Raw genomic sequence first — 17451 nt, forward strand, 5'->3', positions numbered from 1 at the left:
TGTCAAGATGGAATTTGTATTTGTGGTTCTGGCAACTGGACCTTTTTTTGGAACACCATTATTTTGGTCTTTCTGAGATTTACTGTCAGAATCTGTGCAGAAGATCTAGTCTCTCTCTCACTCACACACACATATATAGTTATTATTTTAATAGTTGGAATTGGTCCTGAATGGTTATCACTTAAAGCTAAGCATCCCGCTAGCTGGACACCTGTCGACAACTTCCGGGGGAAATTGGAGGGTGCGCATTTCAAATAAATAATCATCAAAATTATGGATATTAAACATTTAGGTACATACAAGTATCTTAAAGGTTAAAAGCTTAAATTGTTGTTAATATAACTGCATTGTCTGATTTACAATAGGCTTTACAGTGAATGCATGCCATGCAATTGTTTGAGGACGGCGCCCCACATCAAAATATTTTTCAACCAGCACAGACTTTGTAAAATCACAAATATCGGTTAAATATTAACTTACTTTTTAAAAATCTTCCTCTGATTTGCAATCCAAAGGGTCCCAACTACAACAAGTATGGTCGGTATGCAAGATAAAATCCTTCTTTATATCCCAAAAAGTCAGTTTAGTTGGAACCATCGATTTGAGTAATCCACTCGTTCAACATGCAGAGAAAGGAATCCTAAAAGCTATGGCTAAACTTTGTTAAAACAAGTCCAAATACATTTCTATTGAATCCTTAGATACCCTAAAATGTAATTAAACTATAATATTTCATGCGGAAAGTAGTATGTTCAATAGAAAAGCAAAATTAGCAGGTGCGCATCCTCTTCGTCACGCACCACACTGATTTCCAACTCTGACTCCCAGTACTAAAACTCAAAATTCTTCCTTGTTTGGGAAGAAACAAAACTGAAACCTTGAACAACGACTGTTGATATCTAGTGGAAGCCATAGGAATTGCAATCTATGAGCTGGATTTGTATATGACCCTCTCAAAAAAAAAAGACATTCTGTTTGGATTTTCTTTGGATTTTCTCCTACCATATCTATTGTGTTATAGTCTCATACATTATTTTAACATTTCTCCAAACTTCAAAGGGTTCTCCATCCAATGGTACCACTTATATGCTTATCCTGGCTTCTGGGCCGGAGTAACAGGCAGTTTACTTTGGGCACGTCAGTCAGGCGGAAATTCAGAAAAAAAGACCCTAGCCTGAAGAAGTGATGATTCCACCTTCTGGTTAAAGTGAGAGATGAACTCAACATAGAGGTGAAATTGAGACTCTGTCTCAAAACACATTGGAGAACAGAATCCAAGGGGACTGACCTTGGACCTTCTCTAATAGGGTTGAAAGGAGGAGGAGGTAGGAGAGGAATCTAGGAAAAAATCATTGAGATATAGCCTTAGTGTCAGAGAGAGACATAGAGGAGGAAGAAAATTAAGAGTGAGGAAGAGAGCAAAAATAATATGAATAATTGTTGTGTTTAGATTTAGAGGAGAGTATGTAGACATACTGTACTCTGTAAAAATGATTCTTCATTGGTTTTATTAGAAACATGTCATGTGATTTGCCATAGACTTATGCTTAGTAAAAAAAAGTGGAACCAATTATGAACCAATGCTTATCACTTTAGTAATATGAATAGCCAAGTCACTTTTGAATAAAAAAAGGAACAATTGTCTTTAATTAACAAGGTCTACCAGCTTCCTGATTGAATGTGATTGGATACTGAGAGGGCACACACACACACACACACACACACACACAAAAACAATGCTAATGAAAGGTGAGAATGACTCACAACCTTCACTGTACAAGGGACAACGTGTAGGTGACCAATGGCAACACCAAGCACCAGAGGACCTGTCTGTTACACACTCATGCATGGTGTGTAATGAATGGGGTCAACACCCTCTCCCTCTCTGTTCTCTTGTCTGTGGACCACAGCAGGTGACAGGATGTGTCAAGGCTCTATCCACCAATAAGAAGGAGACTTGACATGTGTCCTTAATGGCACCCTATTCTCTATATAGTGCACTACATAGGGAAATAGGATGCCATTTGGGACCCATCCTTAAAGACCAGACTGTTGTGTATAACGTTACCATCCCTTGTTCATTCTGTTTCCTGACATCTTTCTTCCTCTTTTTAATGTTTTTGGAAGGTTATTTATGATCCAACCCTTCATTCTACTGTTGTCCACCTGTTCGATTCCAGTCATTAACACAAGCACATCCTCCGCAATGAAGGTGCCACCAACCTCCTGTGACACACACACACACACAACCAGACAAAAACACTTATACCACATAATAAAACAACACTAGTGAAGTTTTGACAGATTTTCTTCTGTGTCTCAGTTGGTAAAATCATCCCACTGGGCACAGACATCAGTTCAACATCTAGTTGAGATTTACACTTAGTTCAGTTGTCAGCATTAATGATGTAAGTATGTGTGTGTGTGCTTGCGTGTGGGTGTGTATGCGCTCTTCTGCAGATGGAATACCAAGACTCTACAGGCCGGCTGCTGTGTGTTTAGGAGTGTACAGCCTAGATGCAGTGCTACATAGTAAACTTTAAATCTTAACATTGACAATGCCTATTGAGTGATATACAGTGCAGACCACTTAACTTGTTCCAACATTTTTCTTATGTTACAGCCTAATTCTAAAATTGGTTATAATAGTTTTTTCCTAATCAATCAACACACAACTGAAATATATCACATTTACAGAAATATGAAGACCCTTTACTCAGTACTTTGTTGAAGCACCTTTGGCAGGGATTACATTCTTGAATCTTCTTGGGTATGACACTACAAGCTTGGCACACGTGATTTGGGGAGTTTGTCCCATTCTTCTCTGCAGATCCTCTCAAGCTCTGTCAGGTTGGATGGGGAGCGTCGCTGCAGAGCTTTTTTCAGTTCTATTAGGAGATGTTCAATCGGGTTCAAGTCTGGGCTCTGGTTGGCCACTCAAGTACATTCAGAGACTTGTCCCGAAGCCACTCCTGCATTGTCATGGCTGTGTGCTTAGGGTTGTTGTCCTGTTGGAAGTTGAACCTTCTCCCCAGTCTGAGGTTTTCATCAAGGACCTCTCTGTACTTTGCTCCATTCATCATTGCCTCGATTCTGACTAGTCTTCCAGTCCCTGCCGCTGAAAAACATCCCCACAGCATGATGCTGCCAACACCATGCTTCACCATAGGGATGGTGCCAGGTTTCCTCCAGACATGACGCTTGGAAATCAGACCAGAGTTCAATCTTGTTTTCATCAGACCAGAGAATCTTGTTTCTCATTGCCAAAATGCACCTAAACGACTCTCAGGCAAACTCCAATAGGCCTGTCATGTGCCTTTTTACTGAGGAGTGGCTTCTGCCTGGCCACTCTACCATAAAGCCCTAATTGGTGGAGTGCTGCAGAGATGGTTGTCGTTCTGGAAGGTTCTCCCATCTACACAGAGGAACTCTGGAGCTCTGTCAGAGTGACCATTGGGTTCTTGGTCACCTCCCTGACCAAGGCCCTTCACCTATTGCTCAGTTTGGCCGGGTGGCCATCTCTAGAAGTTTCTTTAAGAATGATGGAGGCCACAGTGCTCTTGGGGACCTTCAATAATGCAGAAGTTGTTGGTACCCTTCCCCAGATCTGTGCCTCGACACAATCCTGTCTCAGAGCTCTACGGACAGTTCCTTTGACCTCATGGCTTGGTTTTTGCTCTGACATGCACTGTCAACTATGACACCTTATATAGACAGGTGTTTGCCTTTCCAAATCAATTGAGTTTACCACAGGTAGACTCCAATCAAGTTTTTAAAAACATCTCAAGGATGATCAATAGAAACAGGATGCAGCGGAGCTAAATTCCGGGTCTCATAGCAAAGGGTCTGAATAGTAAATAAAGTATTTGTTTTTTCATTTTCAATACATTTACAAATATTTCTCAGAACCCGTTTTCGATTCGTCATTATGTTTTTTTTTTGTGTAGATTGATAAGGACAATTTTGTATTTAATACATTTTAGAATAGGGCTATAAAGTAACATGTAAACCATGATATCTGACTGTTGTTAACCATGCAGGTACTAGTATTAGTCATGATATCTGACTGGTTTTAACCCTGTAGGTACTGGTATTAGTCATGATATCTGACTGTTGTTAACCCTGTAGGTACTGGTATTAGTCATGATATCTGACTGTTGTTAACCATGCAGGTACTGGTATTAGTCATGATATCTGACTGTTGTTAACCCTGTAGGTACTGGTATTAGTCATGATATCTGACTGTTGTTAACCATGCAGGTACTGGTATTAGTCATGATATCTGACTGGTTTTAACCCTGTAGGTACTGGTATTAGTCATGATATCTGACTGGTTTTAACCCTGTAGGTACTGGTATTAGTCATGATATCTGACTGGTTTTAACCCTGTAGGTACTGGTATTAGTCATGATATCTGACTGTTGTTAACCATGCAGGTACTGGTATTAGTCATGATATCTGACTGGTTTTAACCCTGTAGGTACTGGTATTAGTCATGATATCTGACTGGTTTTAACCCTGTAGGTACTGGTATTAGTCATGATATCTGACTGTTGTTAACCATGCAGGTACTGGTATTAGTCATGATATCTGACTGTTGTTAACCATGCAGGTACTGGTATTAGTCATGATATCTGACTGGTTTTAACCCTGTAGGTACTGGTATTAGTCATGATATCTGACTGTTGTTAACCCTGTAGGTACTGGTATTAGTCATGATATCTGACTGTTGTTAACCATGTAGGTACTGGTATTAGTCATGATATCTGACTGGTTTTAACCCTGTAGGTACTGGTATTAGTCATGATATCTGACTGTTGTTAACCATGCAGGTACTGGTATTAGTCATGATATCTGACTGGTTTTAACCCTGTAGGTACTGGTATTAGTCATATCTGACTGGTTTTAACCCTGTAGGTACTGGTATTAGTCATGATATCTGACTGGTTTTAACCCTGTAGATACTGATATTAACCCTGTAGATACTGATATTAACCATGATATCTGACTGTTTTTAACCCTGTAGGTACTGGTATTAACCATGATATCTGACTGTTATTAACCCTGTAGGTACTGGTATTAGTCATGATATCTGACTGGTTTTAACCCTGTAGGTACTAATATTATCCATGATATCTGATGGTTTGTAACCCTGTAGGTACTGGTATTAACCATGATATCTGATGATGTTTAACCCTGTAGGTACTGGTATAAATAAACAGCAGCCTGATAATTGTGGGGGCCAAGCAGAAAAATGGTGAGGAGGACTGTGTTGAGATACGGGAAGAACAGAGTCCTCTAAAGGAATGACTTGTCATTACACCCTGTTTCCCCATGTAGTGCACTATATATAGAATCGGGTGCCTTTAAAGACACATATCAAGTCTCCTTGTTATTGGAGGATAGCCTTGAAACATCCTGTCATTTGTTGTGGACCACAGACAGATGGAACTATTTATTCTTATCACCAAGACTTGAATTATTCATTATTTTGTAAATGTTTAAACATATGTATAGGTGGTGTTTCCTTTCTGAACAAAATTTAGCAATTGTTTCCCACTGGGCAAAAACTGGTTGAATCAACTTTGTTTCCACGTGATTTCAAAACAAAAAAATATGTGATGACGTTGAATCAACGTGGATAACTGATTGGATTTGCAAAAAGTAATCAACGTAGGGGCATTTCATATTTTTATCACCCAGCTTTTAACCTAAATCCAATGACATTTGTTGTTGATTTCACTGTTTTGATTTACATTTGGTTGAGTTGTCAACTAGAGGTTGAACTAACATCTGTGCCCATTGGGTTGGTGGTAGTCTAACAAAATTCAAAGCTTTGTAGTGTTTTCAGTAGTTAATTACTTGTTTGTCATGTAGCTAACTACTGGAACTACATTACTTTTTTTGCTAAAATGTATTTATTTTTCAGAATCAGACCTGCTTTATTCTCACTTGAAACATTTGTTTAAAAGGTCTTCAGTGCCCTCAGAAAGTATTCATAACAGTATAACTTTAGACCGTCCCCTCGCCCATACCCGGGCGTGAACCAGGGACCCTCTGCACACATGAACAACAGTCACCCACGAAGCATCATTACCCATCGCTCCACAAAAGCCACGGCCCTTGCAGAGCAAGGGGAACCACTACTTCAAGGTCTCAGAGCAAGTGACATCACCGATTAGTGCGCAACACAGCTAACTGTTTCACATCCGTTACACTCACCCCCCTTTTGACCTCCTCCTTTTCCACAGCAACCAGTGATCCAGGTCACGGCACCAATGTAACAGTATATAGATATACTTTTTTTTGTATATACCTCTATTCCCTGCAAACCCTACCACCCTTCCCCCAATTGGAGTAAACAAACAATAACACTTAGGCTTCTACATATTGTAGTGTTATTTATTAGAGAGGGGTAAAGAAAGACTTTGTTCGGGCGCCAGGCAGGTATTAACCATGCCGAAAGGAAAAGAGTAGAATAGAGAGAGTACCACTACCAGACCCACACACATCAGCAGAAGAGACTGCCTAGAGTGTAGCCTGTTTACCAGATAGCCAGTGGAGAGAAAAGAGAATACACACCCTATAAAACCCACATCACATCGGTAACCCCACCAAGAATACCTCATATAATAATAAAGAAGGAGAATGGCAGAGCAATTGAACAGCAACTTCATACAAGAAAGAACCCAGTCAGAGGATTTGCAATAATCTGTATTATTTTCCAGTGGAGGAGTGCAGAGGGTATGAATGTGGGGGTGTTCATAGACACAAAGGCCTTAAAAATGTCCACAATCTTCTCAGCCACATGTCCTTAGTACACCCCACCTCAATACAGTTCAAATAACAATACACAACTTGCAAGCAACCTCCCTTTTAACTAAAATGTCCACCAAAATACTTCTGTCAGGGGAATAATAGTCCAGCTCCAATGATCTTCAATGGGAAGTGCATTAGGAAAATAGAGATTCTGTTGCAGGGTAAAGCACTGGAACGATAGAGGGAAGAGAAAGAGAGAAAGGAAACAAGAGAGATCTTAGCTGTGGTCTTCAGGCATGCCGGTGTACTGTCTGACTGACCGATGGTTTGTAGGTTAAAGCTTCACAACAATGTTGCTGCTAATCCATGCGATCCATAATCGGTGCGGTCCCAAAAGAAAATAACCACGACGTAGAGCGATCACACCGATGATTGAGTTTAATACTTTATAAACTACATACGCTGAAAACAAACAAAACTTCTGCAGCATAGCACACACAATCAAACTGTCGCGCCACCCAAGAACTCCTCCCCAAAGAGCTGAACGAGCTCTCTTTATTTCCTCCTTCCTTACCGCTCATGCGCTCTTAACGTCGCAGCGCACGGTGAAGGCTCCTGCAGAATTTCGCCACAAGTTTATACACATTTTAAAGACACAATCTATTTTACAATTGTTATATTTTGTTTGTTTTTAGTCCTTCCTCTATTTCTGATGTCCATCCAGTTTGATTTCTATTTGTAACTGTGCTAAAATCTCTGAACCTATATACATTTTACAGACCCGTATGTTTTACATTGGTTCTTTTCTTTTGTTATTTCACCTTTATTTAACCAGGTTGGCCAGTTGAGAACAAGTTATGATTTACAACTGCGACCTTATCTTGTTATTAGTCCCACCCTTCAGCTCCATTCAACCCCTCCCATCTATCTCTTAACACCATCCATTTTGGATTTCTATTTGCCATATATTTTTCAACTGTGCTGTGATGTTTCACAAAAGTACTGAATATTTCTATTCAAATAGCTTCTACAGATTGTAAATTAAGATAAACATTTTTGCTAAAATAATTATTATATTATTGATTAATTGACAATGGCTTTTCAAATCACCCAGCATTGCTATCTGCAGCGTTAGTTCCTGGCAAATGTTGCAATTCTTCAGCCATTCCTGGATCTGTGACCAAAAACGAGCTACATATGAACAGTACCATAATAAATGATCTAATGACTCTGCCTCCTCAAAGCAAAATCTGCATAGCAGGGAAGATTGTATCCCCCATATATATATATAACATTCTATTGGTTGCAGGAATATTGTATAGTAATTTAACCTGTTGAGTGTAGGGGGCAGTACTTTGATGTTTGGTTGAAAAACGTACCCAAATTAAACTGCCTATTTCTCATGCCCAGAATTTAGAATATGCATATAATTGTCAGATGAGGATAGAAAACACTCTAAAGTTTCCATAACAGTCAAAATATTGTCTGTGAGTATAATAGAACTGATATTGCAGGCGAAAACCTGAGGAAAATCCAACCCTGAAGTGCTGTTTTTCCCGAAAGCTCTCTGTTCCATTGCCTGCCTTCGCTCCATTTAAAGGGATATCAACCAGATTCCTTTTCCTATGGCTTCCCCATGGTGTGAACAGTGTTTAGACATAGTTTCAGGCTTTTATTTTGAAAAATTAGCGAGAAAGATCAAATCGTGTCATTGTATGGCTGGGTGCCAGCAGCGTTTTGCATGCGCAACAGCTTGGAGCAGACATTTTCTCTCTTAACGTCACTCTGAACTGCAGTGCTCACTACTGTGTAGACGACTTCACACCACAGTTTAATTTTAGCATTTTGAATCAAACAGAATGTAATAAAATAGAACATCTTCATTGTTTATTAAAATATATCACATTAGCTAAATATGGAATGATACCAGTCAGTCACCAGGGTGACTTCACTCATGACTTCTCACTGCTGTTTAGCTCTTTCCAAGCCTCAGTCCCAGATCTGTTTGTGCTGTCTTGACAATTGTATGCCATTTTCACACCAAACAATAACTATCACGTTTAGAGTTAAGACCCAGGTACAGACAGTGTCGAAGTAACAAAAGTGTATTAAATCAAACACTGGCAGGCAAAGGTACCGGACGGCAGACAGGCTCAGGGTCAGGCAGAGGTTGGTAATCCAGAGTAGTGGGGCAAGGGTACATGACGGCAGACAGGCTCAGGGTCAGGCAGAGGTTGGTAATCCAGAGTAGTGGGGCAAGGGTACAGGACGGCAGACAGGCTCAGGGTCAGGCAGAGGTTGGTAAATCCAGAGTAATAGGGCAAGGGTACAGGACAGGGCAGGCATAAAGGTCAAAACCGGGAAAAATAGAAATACAGGACCTATAGGCAAGGTGAAAACCGCTGGTAGGTATGATGAACAGAGATCACAGGTATAAATACACAGGGGATAATGGGGTACATGGGTGACACCTGGAGGGGGTTGGAGACAATCACAAAGACAGGTGCAACAGATCAGGGTGTGACAATAACATAGGAGGTGGCAAGACAGCACAAACATATTTGGGACTGAGGCTAGCTGTTTCCAACTAACAGGTATGTATCTTTTTCTGGTATTTTCATGTCAGAACCAACACTAAAGATTGAGGCCCTCTCAAAGGTGTGACGTAGTCATCATCAGACTGAGTTTAATGCAAACCACAACCACAACACAAACAACCTGACCACGATAAATGTCATTCAGTAACTGTGCAGGTGTTATCATTACCTTATAAGAAATTCATTATCATTCCCATCTCTTAAATATATTGTGTTTTATAGTAGTGTCAAAGCACCAGTTTAGTCAGTACGTAGTTATGACAGTTCACTGCAAACCCTATGGCCTCTGTTGTCTCTGGTAGTCAACATGATGGCTGCTGAAAGCTTCTTGATAACTGAGTCCCTTCCCATCTCTCTTCCAACCCCCCTCATGATGTTGGCCATGTTCCAGGCTGACTACATGGAAGTCGCCTTCCAGAACTCACAACACCTGGATAGGTGTTTAACATATCAGCGAACCACATCATATGATATAGCAAACGAATGCCCATTGGTTGCTGTGTGCAGCCTGACTGCAATATAGTCGGCCTGGAACGAGACCGCTCTCTCCTCATTGAGGTTGATAGATTGAGCAGTGCTGAGCTCAGGTGTTTAACACATCCGTTAACCATATCGTGTGGTATAGGAATCTATTGCCCACTGGTTGCTGCGTGCAACTCAACTGCAATATAGTTGGCCTGGAATGAGACCGTTCTGTCCTTCTTGTGGTTGATAGATTGTGCAGTACAGGGCTCTGACCTCACAGACACAGGAAACTACTAACCCTGCTACTGCTCTCCATCCCTCCCCGCATAAAGTTTATTTCGAAGCCGTTATTAAGTGTAATTTATTTCTACAACTATTTTTATTTATCTTTGTCGAAATCTTTGAATTTTTGTTTGAATCTAAATATCTTTGTAGCCATTTCTAATTATAAAACTGAGAACAAATTTTCTTCAAGTGAGCTGAAATTGATATCTTTATAACAGATGTACAGGAAGTGGATAAATAGGACAGGAAATGTCATATTGCTGAATGATTTTCTTTATTGGTTTTAACAAAAGCTGCAATGCACACACGCCAATTCACTGGCAGAAGAAATGATAACAATCTAAGCAAACAATGTGGCCAACATTTATAACAGGACCGATCTGACAATCAAAGTTCCTGCATTTGTGGGAGTGAGCAACAATGGATGGGGAAACCAAGGGTTGCAATATAATCTACAATACAACACAAAATGTCAGAATTTGACAGCATGCAGAAAAGCTGTGTTGCTGGTTTAATTTTATTCTCCTTGGAGTTGTTTAAACAAACTGCAATTCAGGTAACTTTTTCTTTCTTAGTACTCTCCAGTTTGTAAACAACATCACACCAGAGGTCTTTCCTGTCTGTTCTCTTCAGCACCTCTGTAATTTTGAACACCTCGTAGGGAGGAATCAGCACCTCCTTCTCATGAGCCATCTGAGATGCGTACTCCCCCAGTGGGGCACCAAGGTAGGTGGCGATCTCAAAACAGGAGCGATTTCCAAAGTGTTTAGTGATTTTCTTGTCTAAAGAGCTCGACTTGAACTGTCCGAATTGCATTTCATCATATTGGACACCCTCGAAAGAGTCTTTAGATCCACGGAAGGTTTGGAAAGTCCTGTTCTTGTTCTTGTTCAGCATTCGTAAGGCATTGGCCAAAAAGAAGTGCAGGGAGTGGTACTTGAACGCAGTTTTGTAGCTCTCCTTTTGGGTACGAGTGGCAGCGTTGAATGACTTGTAAAAGTTGGATGTTGCATTCACATACACCTGGATTGCCAGGGAATAGTTTTTAGACAGTTTTCCTTTTTTTGTGTAATGGTCCTCAGCAGTGGTCCAAGCCTGGTTGAAATCTTTGTTCTCTCCTCTCTCTTTTGGCAGGTAATAGTCATGCACCTTCCTGAGCATCTTCTCCTCACAGCCCTTGTAGGAGTCATCAACAGAGTCTGGAGCCATGTCTAAGGGGAAGTTGGATATTGGATCATGCAGAGGGAGACTGACCTTTAGTGATTTGAGAGAGAAATAGAGAAACAGGTGTGAAACAAGAAAATGCAGATATTATTATTATGATGAGAGACAGCTGTAAGTCTGTTAGTTATTCATTTAGAGTTTAAGATGTTGGGGTGGGTGGGAGGTTCTGAGTTGATTGAACAGATTGAGACTAATTGGAGGTGGCCTTACTGTTTGGGAACATAGCTGCTGACTGTATAAAGTTTATGCTGGAGTCCAGCCACTATATAGATACTGTAGCATCTAATCCAGCTGACATATCTGTAGAGGGATGTGTGTTCACACAGATCAATAGAGGTCACATTTTAATACATATACACACACACCCACACAGGCAGGAAACACCACATGGCTTCTGAGAATGGTTTGTTCACACTTCTTTCATACTGATCTATTTGTGGACATGACCAGCACCAGCAACACCACTGCTGATACTGAGAAAAGGTTTCCCATAGTAACAGTACAGAAAGACCCTTAAACCTCATCATCATCCTTCTCCTCTAATCAGGGACTGATTCAGGTCTAGAATACTAATAGCCAATATACCACTTTAATCAATCAATCACCCAGAATAATGGTAAGCAGCACTAAAGTGAAGATTGAGGCCCCCAGTCCAGGGTTTCCCAACCCTCTCCTCAGGGACCATCAGACATTTCATATTTTTTTCACAGTTTTAGCACTTAACTGGCACACCTGATTCAGTCTACTAACCATCAAACTCTGTAGTGCATCAAATTAATGCAGGTGTGCCTGTCTGGTGAACCCAGTGGAGAGGGTTGGAAAGTACTGCACCTACAGTGTAGTAGAAAACCCTGGTCCTGGAGTGCTGCAGAAAGAGGTTTGTCTAGTTAGAGCTTAGTCTGCCAATCATTCCTTTAGCTTGTGGAGTTAAATACTGCCCTCATCTGGCTGTTGTGCAGAATGAGCTGTGTCAAGTAACTAAAGGCCTCTGGGTAAATTAGTGTGTGTTTGGTTTTCAGTAATCCTAATCTGACACACCTGATTCGTTCTACTAACCATCAAACCCTTTACTAATTGATGCAGGTGTGCCTGTCTGGTGAACCCAGAGAAGAGGGTTGGGAATTACTGCACCTTGTAGGCAACCGTGGTCCTGGAGGGGCGCAGGCACTTCATGTTTTTAATTTAACCAACCTGGAAGAACAGTTGTGTTGAATTTAGGCAATCACAGAACTGATCCCCACCGTTTGAGACTGGATTTGAATAACCCTAGTCTGAGCTTTCTCTGTCAATCATGCCTTTAGCTGGTTAAGTGAAATGCTTCCCTCTTCTGGTAACTGTGAACAATGCTCCATGTCTCTGCAGCCTACCTAAAGTGAAGGATCTGTCAACCATCTATTTAAAACATTTGTTCCCCCAGAATCCAACTTCTAAATAAGTATGTGGCCAGTTTACAGGTGTGAGACAGTCATATGAATATGAAAACCCCTTTATCAGATCAATTAATAAAAGGTCAATGACTAAAATATGTCCTTGATTGTTGTACTATTTGATGTTTATTGTCAACCTGCCTCTTAGGCAAACCACCTGGACCGTGTCTGACATCTGTCTTGACTACTACTGACTAAAACTACTGTGTTCTAATCATACTACATACTATTTAGAATGGAGCCTGGTGAGCCGGCCGGATCTCATAGACAAACCACCTGGACCGTGTCTGACATCTGTCTTGACTACTACTGACTAAAACTACTGTGTTCTAATCATACTACATACTATTTAGAATGGAGCCTGGTGAGCCGGCCAGATCTCATAGACAAACCACCTGGACCGTGTCTGACATCTGTCTTGACTACTACTGACTAAAACTACTGTGTTCTAATCATACTACATACTATTTAGAATGGAGCCTGGTGAGCCGGCCAGATCTCATAGACAAACCACCTGGACCGTGTCTGACATCTGTCTTGACTACTACTGAATATAACTACTGTGTTCTGATCATACTACATACTATTTAGAATGGAGCCTGGTGAGCCGGCCAGATCTCATAGACAAACCACCTGGACCGTGTCTGACATCTGTCTTGACTACTACTGACTAAAACTACTGTGTTCTGGTCATACTACACACTATTTAGAATGGAGCCTGGTGAGCCGGCTGGATCTCTTACATTAATATTACGCTACATGGTTATCTGTCTGGTTATTACAACGCTATTTACAATGTAGTCTAGATAAAATTTGTGCAATAAGCAACAAATAGTATGGGTGAGCCTAGTACAGTATGCTAATGAGAATGTGTCTTCTACAGTCTATCCACTTATCTTATTATCAGCTAATTATAATCTGGGTCTGAAGTGACAATTATCTTCCTCAATAGCATGTAGTGAATTACACTAGATTAAGAATCTTAATTGCTATATTGTAATTATTTTGCCACTATGGCCTATTTATTGCCTTCCCTCCCTTAGCCTGCCTCATTTGCAAACACTGTATATAGACTTTTTCTATTGTATTATTGACTGTATGTTTGTTTATTCCATGTATATCTCTGTGTTGTTGTTTGTGTCGTATTGCTTTGCTTTATCTTGGCCAGGTTGCAGTTGTAAATGAGAACTTGTTCTCAACTAGCCTACCTGGTTAAATAAAGGTGAAATAATTTTTTTTTTAAAACATTAGAAGGCTGAAATGAATGACTCAATTGTAGACATTTCACATAGTATAAAACATTGTATTTTCTCATATCCATCAGCCTACTAGTTAGTATGGGGAGTCGGACATGGCCAGTGTGTTTAGTCTCATGGTAGAATCACATACCAGACTATAGTGTTATCAACGTGTGTCGGTTATGCTTGACTGAGTCTCTCAAACCAGTTTTGTCAGATGAACAATGTACTTAATGAAACCGACAGAATTTCCCTCCCATGAAAAGGCTGCATGGTATTTAGGATTGATACTGTAGCTGTATCATTCATCTATGTTTTGTGTCCTCCTCCCACTCCTCCCACTCTCTCTGCTGGTTGTGATTGGTTGATTGAGCAGTACGGAGCTCAGGGGCTGATCTAGGATCCCTTGTCCATATAACCGTATTCATTATGATCTATAAGGCCAAACTGATCCTAGATCAGCACTCCTACCCTGAGAGGCATACGGCCAGTGACCTCACAGACAGGAAACGACTAACCCTTCTCAGTGCTCTCTCACCCAACCCTCTCTCTCAGACTCAGAGCTCTCCAAGTTGTATTTTCTCCTCACTCTTGTTATTCTTACATCCCGTTACGAACTGACCTTAGGTTCAATTGAGTCAGTTTGTCTGATATAATTCATTACAGATTAGACATGATGGGACACGTGCAATCCTGTCAAGACTTGCATAGTGTGAAAGGTAATAAAACTGAGGGATTTTGTAAACCATGTAATGTGAAGCAAGCTTTAAAGCCAGTACTGACGTGTCATTTCTTTGTACAGCCATTAGGCATGACAGTCAGGAATATGAGGTGATTTTAAGGATTTGCAATCATTGCAGTTAAATCAAGCCTTAACAGGGCTTGCAGTGAAGGCGAAATACATTGCAGATGTTGCATTGCATCAATCAAGCGTTGTGTGCCAGGTCATCGACATCACTGTAGGGCATCAGATTTCTAAATGATGTGGTTAGTTGATTTGGTAAAAGCCTATCTAGGCGTGAGATTAGGCATGCGTCTGCAATGTAGCTGACCTGGAACAAGGCCAGGATCTCTACACTATGAAGCTGGGGCAGCTGTTGTGTCAGATCAGGCTACTTCTCATTGGTAGAGGTGGTAATGATCAGTAACATACAGTAGTTATCAACATAATAATGTAGCCTGTATCTGATGCTCTGATGATGTTTGATTCTCCTCCACTGAAAATGTATTTGCAATTCAGATCAGTGTCTGTTCCCTTGCTCTTTAGTTTACTTCACACAACAGGTTATTCACTGGTGACTTTCACTGGATTTTGGTGACTTCAAAAATCTCATATGGCAGAATTAAAACCTCTCTCTTCAGGAAAGGCTGAGTAAGAAGTTAGCTCAGCGCCAAAGCAAGTGTGGATCTCAAAGCACGACACATTCCCAAAGTTGGCTAAGTCGGATCTTAAAGAGCTTGTGGCGAAGGTGCCGAAACGGATCTCGTGGTTAAAAACACTCTGATCAACGTTCTTGTTGGTTCTGTGAAAGGTTTCCTTACATGTCTCTTGTCTTTCTCTAAGAATCTGAATGGCATCAGTCAGGTAGAAATGCAGTGCATGGTACCTGAATGATGTTGTCATATATGCAGAATGGCCCTCTTGAACTGCTTTGTTGTATTCCAAATAGATCGATTGGAATTTGTTCCTGGTTTCTTTTTTGTATACAAATAGATAGCAATAGAATGCTCTGTATTCAAACTGTCTCCATGTGGTATAGCGTGTGGTTTTGCTATGTTCCAGGATGTATTGAATTGAGGATTAGTGTTTAACTCATCGAAGAGGTACATGTTTTCAACCGCCCATAACATTAAATCTCTGAACCCATCATATTTGTCATCAACAGAAGAACGGACCATATCTAGAGGTAGAATCTCTTGCATCCCTCCATCTTGAATCCCTCCATCTTGAATCCCTCCATCTTGCATCCCTCCATCTTGAATCCCTCCATCTTGAATCCCTCCATCTTGCATCCCTCCATCTTGAATCCCTCCATATTGAATCCCTCCATTTTGAATCGCTCCATCTTGAATCCCTCCATCTTGAATCCCTCCATCTTGCATCCCTCCATCTTGAATCCCTCCATATTGAATCCCTCCATCTTGAATCGCTCCATCTTGAATCCCTCCATATTGAATCCCTCCATCTTGAATCGCTCCATCTTGAATCCCTCCATATTGAATCCCTCCATCTTGAATCCCTCCATTCTGAGTTTCTCCATCCTGTAACAGTTATTTTTTTAGAAAGGTTTCCATGTATAAGACTTATGGCAGCCCGTAGTACAGTTTGGGAACACTGATCTACTGTAGGAGAAAACAATTCAAACAACAATTTAAAAAAAATTGTATTTAATTCAAATGTAAAATATTTCACATTTGAATGGGGAATGCCTAAGATCAAAGCAAAGATTACCATCAAAACTAGTAGAAAAATAACAGAAAAGGTGATTGCCTTCTTTTTATCGATGTTATTCATTTCCATCTAATGATTTGAAAGAAGGAAGTAGAAGGTTACAGTTAATAAGTTAATAAGAAACCAGTGCTGTGTTCGAATACCCATACTTACATACTGTATACTACATACTTAATGAGTACATACTACATACTATAGTTTCATTTTAGTATTCTGTAAACGAACAGTATCTTTTCAGTTGAGTGTACTAATGCTTCGCTTGTCTATTAGAAGTTGATGCTGTTTCTAGGCAACTTCTTGCTAACTTGTTAGCATAGCTAACAAATGACTAGCTAGACATCTTACAACTTCATTAACAATGTCCATTGAGAACACACAATGACTATACCACGTAGCTAAGCTAAGCATGACGTGAATAATAAAATCAATAAACGTTGGGTAGTTAGTTAGATAGCATATAGTTAATATACTGTCAAGTTTGACGTATTAGTAGCCAACTAACGTTCGGTAGCCAGCTAACATACCGGTACATTCAAGCAACTGCTGTAATGATATGCTATTTGATTAGTAAGGATAGCGTACCTAACAAATTGTAGGTAGTTGGATGGGCTATTTACAGATGGGCTGCGTACAGTTGCAGTGATCTGTAAGCTGCTCAGATAGCTGATGCTTAAAGTTAGTGAGGGAGATATAAGTCTCCAACTTCAGTGATTTTTGCAATTCACTCCAATCATTGGCAGCAGAGAACTGTGAGGAAACGTGGCCAAGGGAGGTGTTGGCTTTGGGGATGACCAGTGAGATATACCTGCGTGCTATGGGTGCTATGGGTGAGTGTTGCTATGGTGACCAGTGAGCTGAGATAAGACGGAGCTTTAACTATAAAAGACTGATGACCTGAAGCCAGTGGGTTTGGCGACGAATATGTAGCGAGGGCCAGCCGACTAGAGCATACAGGTCGCAGTGGTGGGTGGTATTTGGTGCTTTGGTGACAAAACGGATGGCAC

General features: G+C 40.6%; 2 protein-coding genes and 1 long non-coding RNA gene across 3 annotated transcripts in view; 1 reads left to right on the forward strand and 2 right to left on the reverse strand.

The window, feature by feature from the left end:
- LOC109876142 (C-type lectin domain family 4 member M-like) overlaps window positions 1-17451 on the reverse strand; it is a 223449-nt gene that overhangs the window by 178665 nt on the left and 27333 nt on the right. The gene's annotated exons all lie outside the window — the stretch shown is intronic.
- On the reverse strand, window positions 10362-12230 carry LOC109876140 (ecto-ADP-ribosyltransferase 5-like). The gene is made up of 2 exons (XM_020468603.2): window positions 12081-12230; window positions 10362-11360 (listed from the first exon to the last, which is right to left on the reverse strand). The coding sequence occupies exons 1-2, from the start codon at window positions 12081-12083 to the stop codon at window positions 10659-10661; spliced, it is 705 nt and encodes a 234-aa protein (XP_020324192.2). The 5' UTR covers window positions 12084-12230; the 3' UTR covers window positions 10362-10658.
- Window positions 11241-12855, forward strand: LOC116360158 (uncharacterized). The gene is made up of 2 exons (XR_004206947.1): window positions 11241-11393; window positions 12414-12855. It is a non-coding gene; the product is annotated as an uncharacterized LOC116360158 (long non-coding RNA).

This window comes from Oncorhynchus kisutch, unplaced genomic scaffold (assembly GCF_002021735.2).
Source record: "Oncorhynchus kisutch isolate 150728-3 unplaced genomic scaffold, Okis_V2 Okis07a-Okis12b_hom, whole genome shotgun sequence".
NCBI classification, from domain to species: Eukaryota; Metazoa; Chordata; class Actinopteri; order Salmoniformes; family Salmonidae; genus Oncorhynchus; species Oncorhynchus kisutch.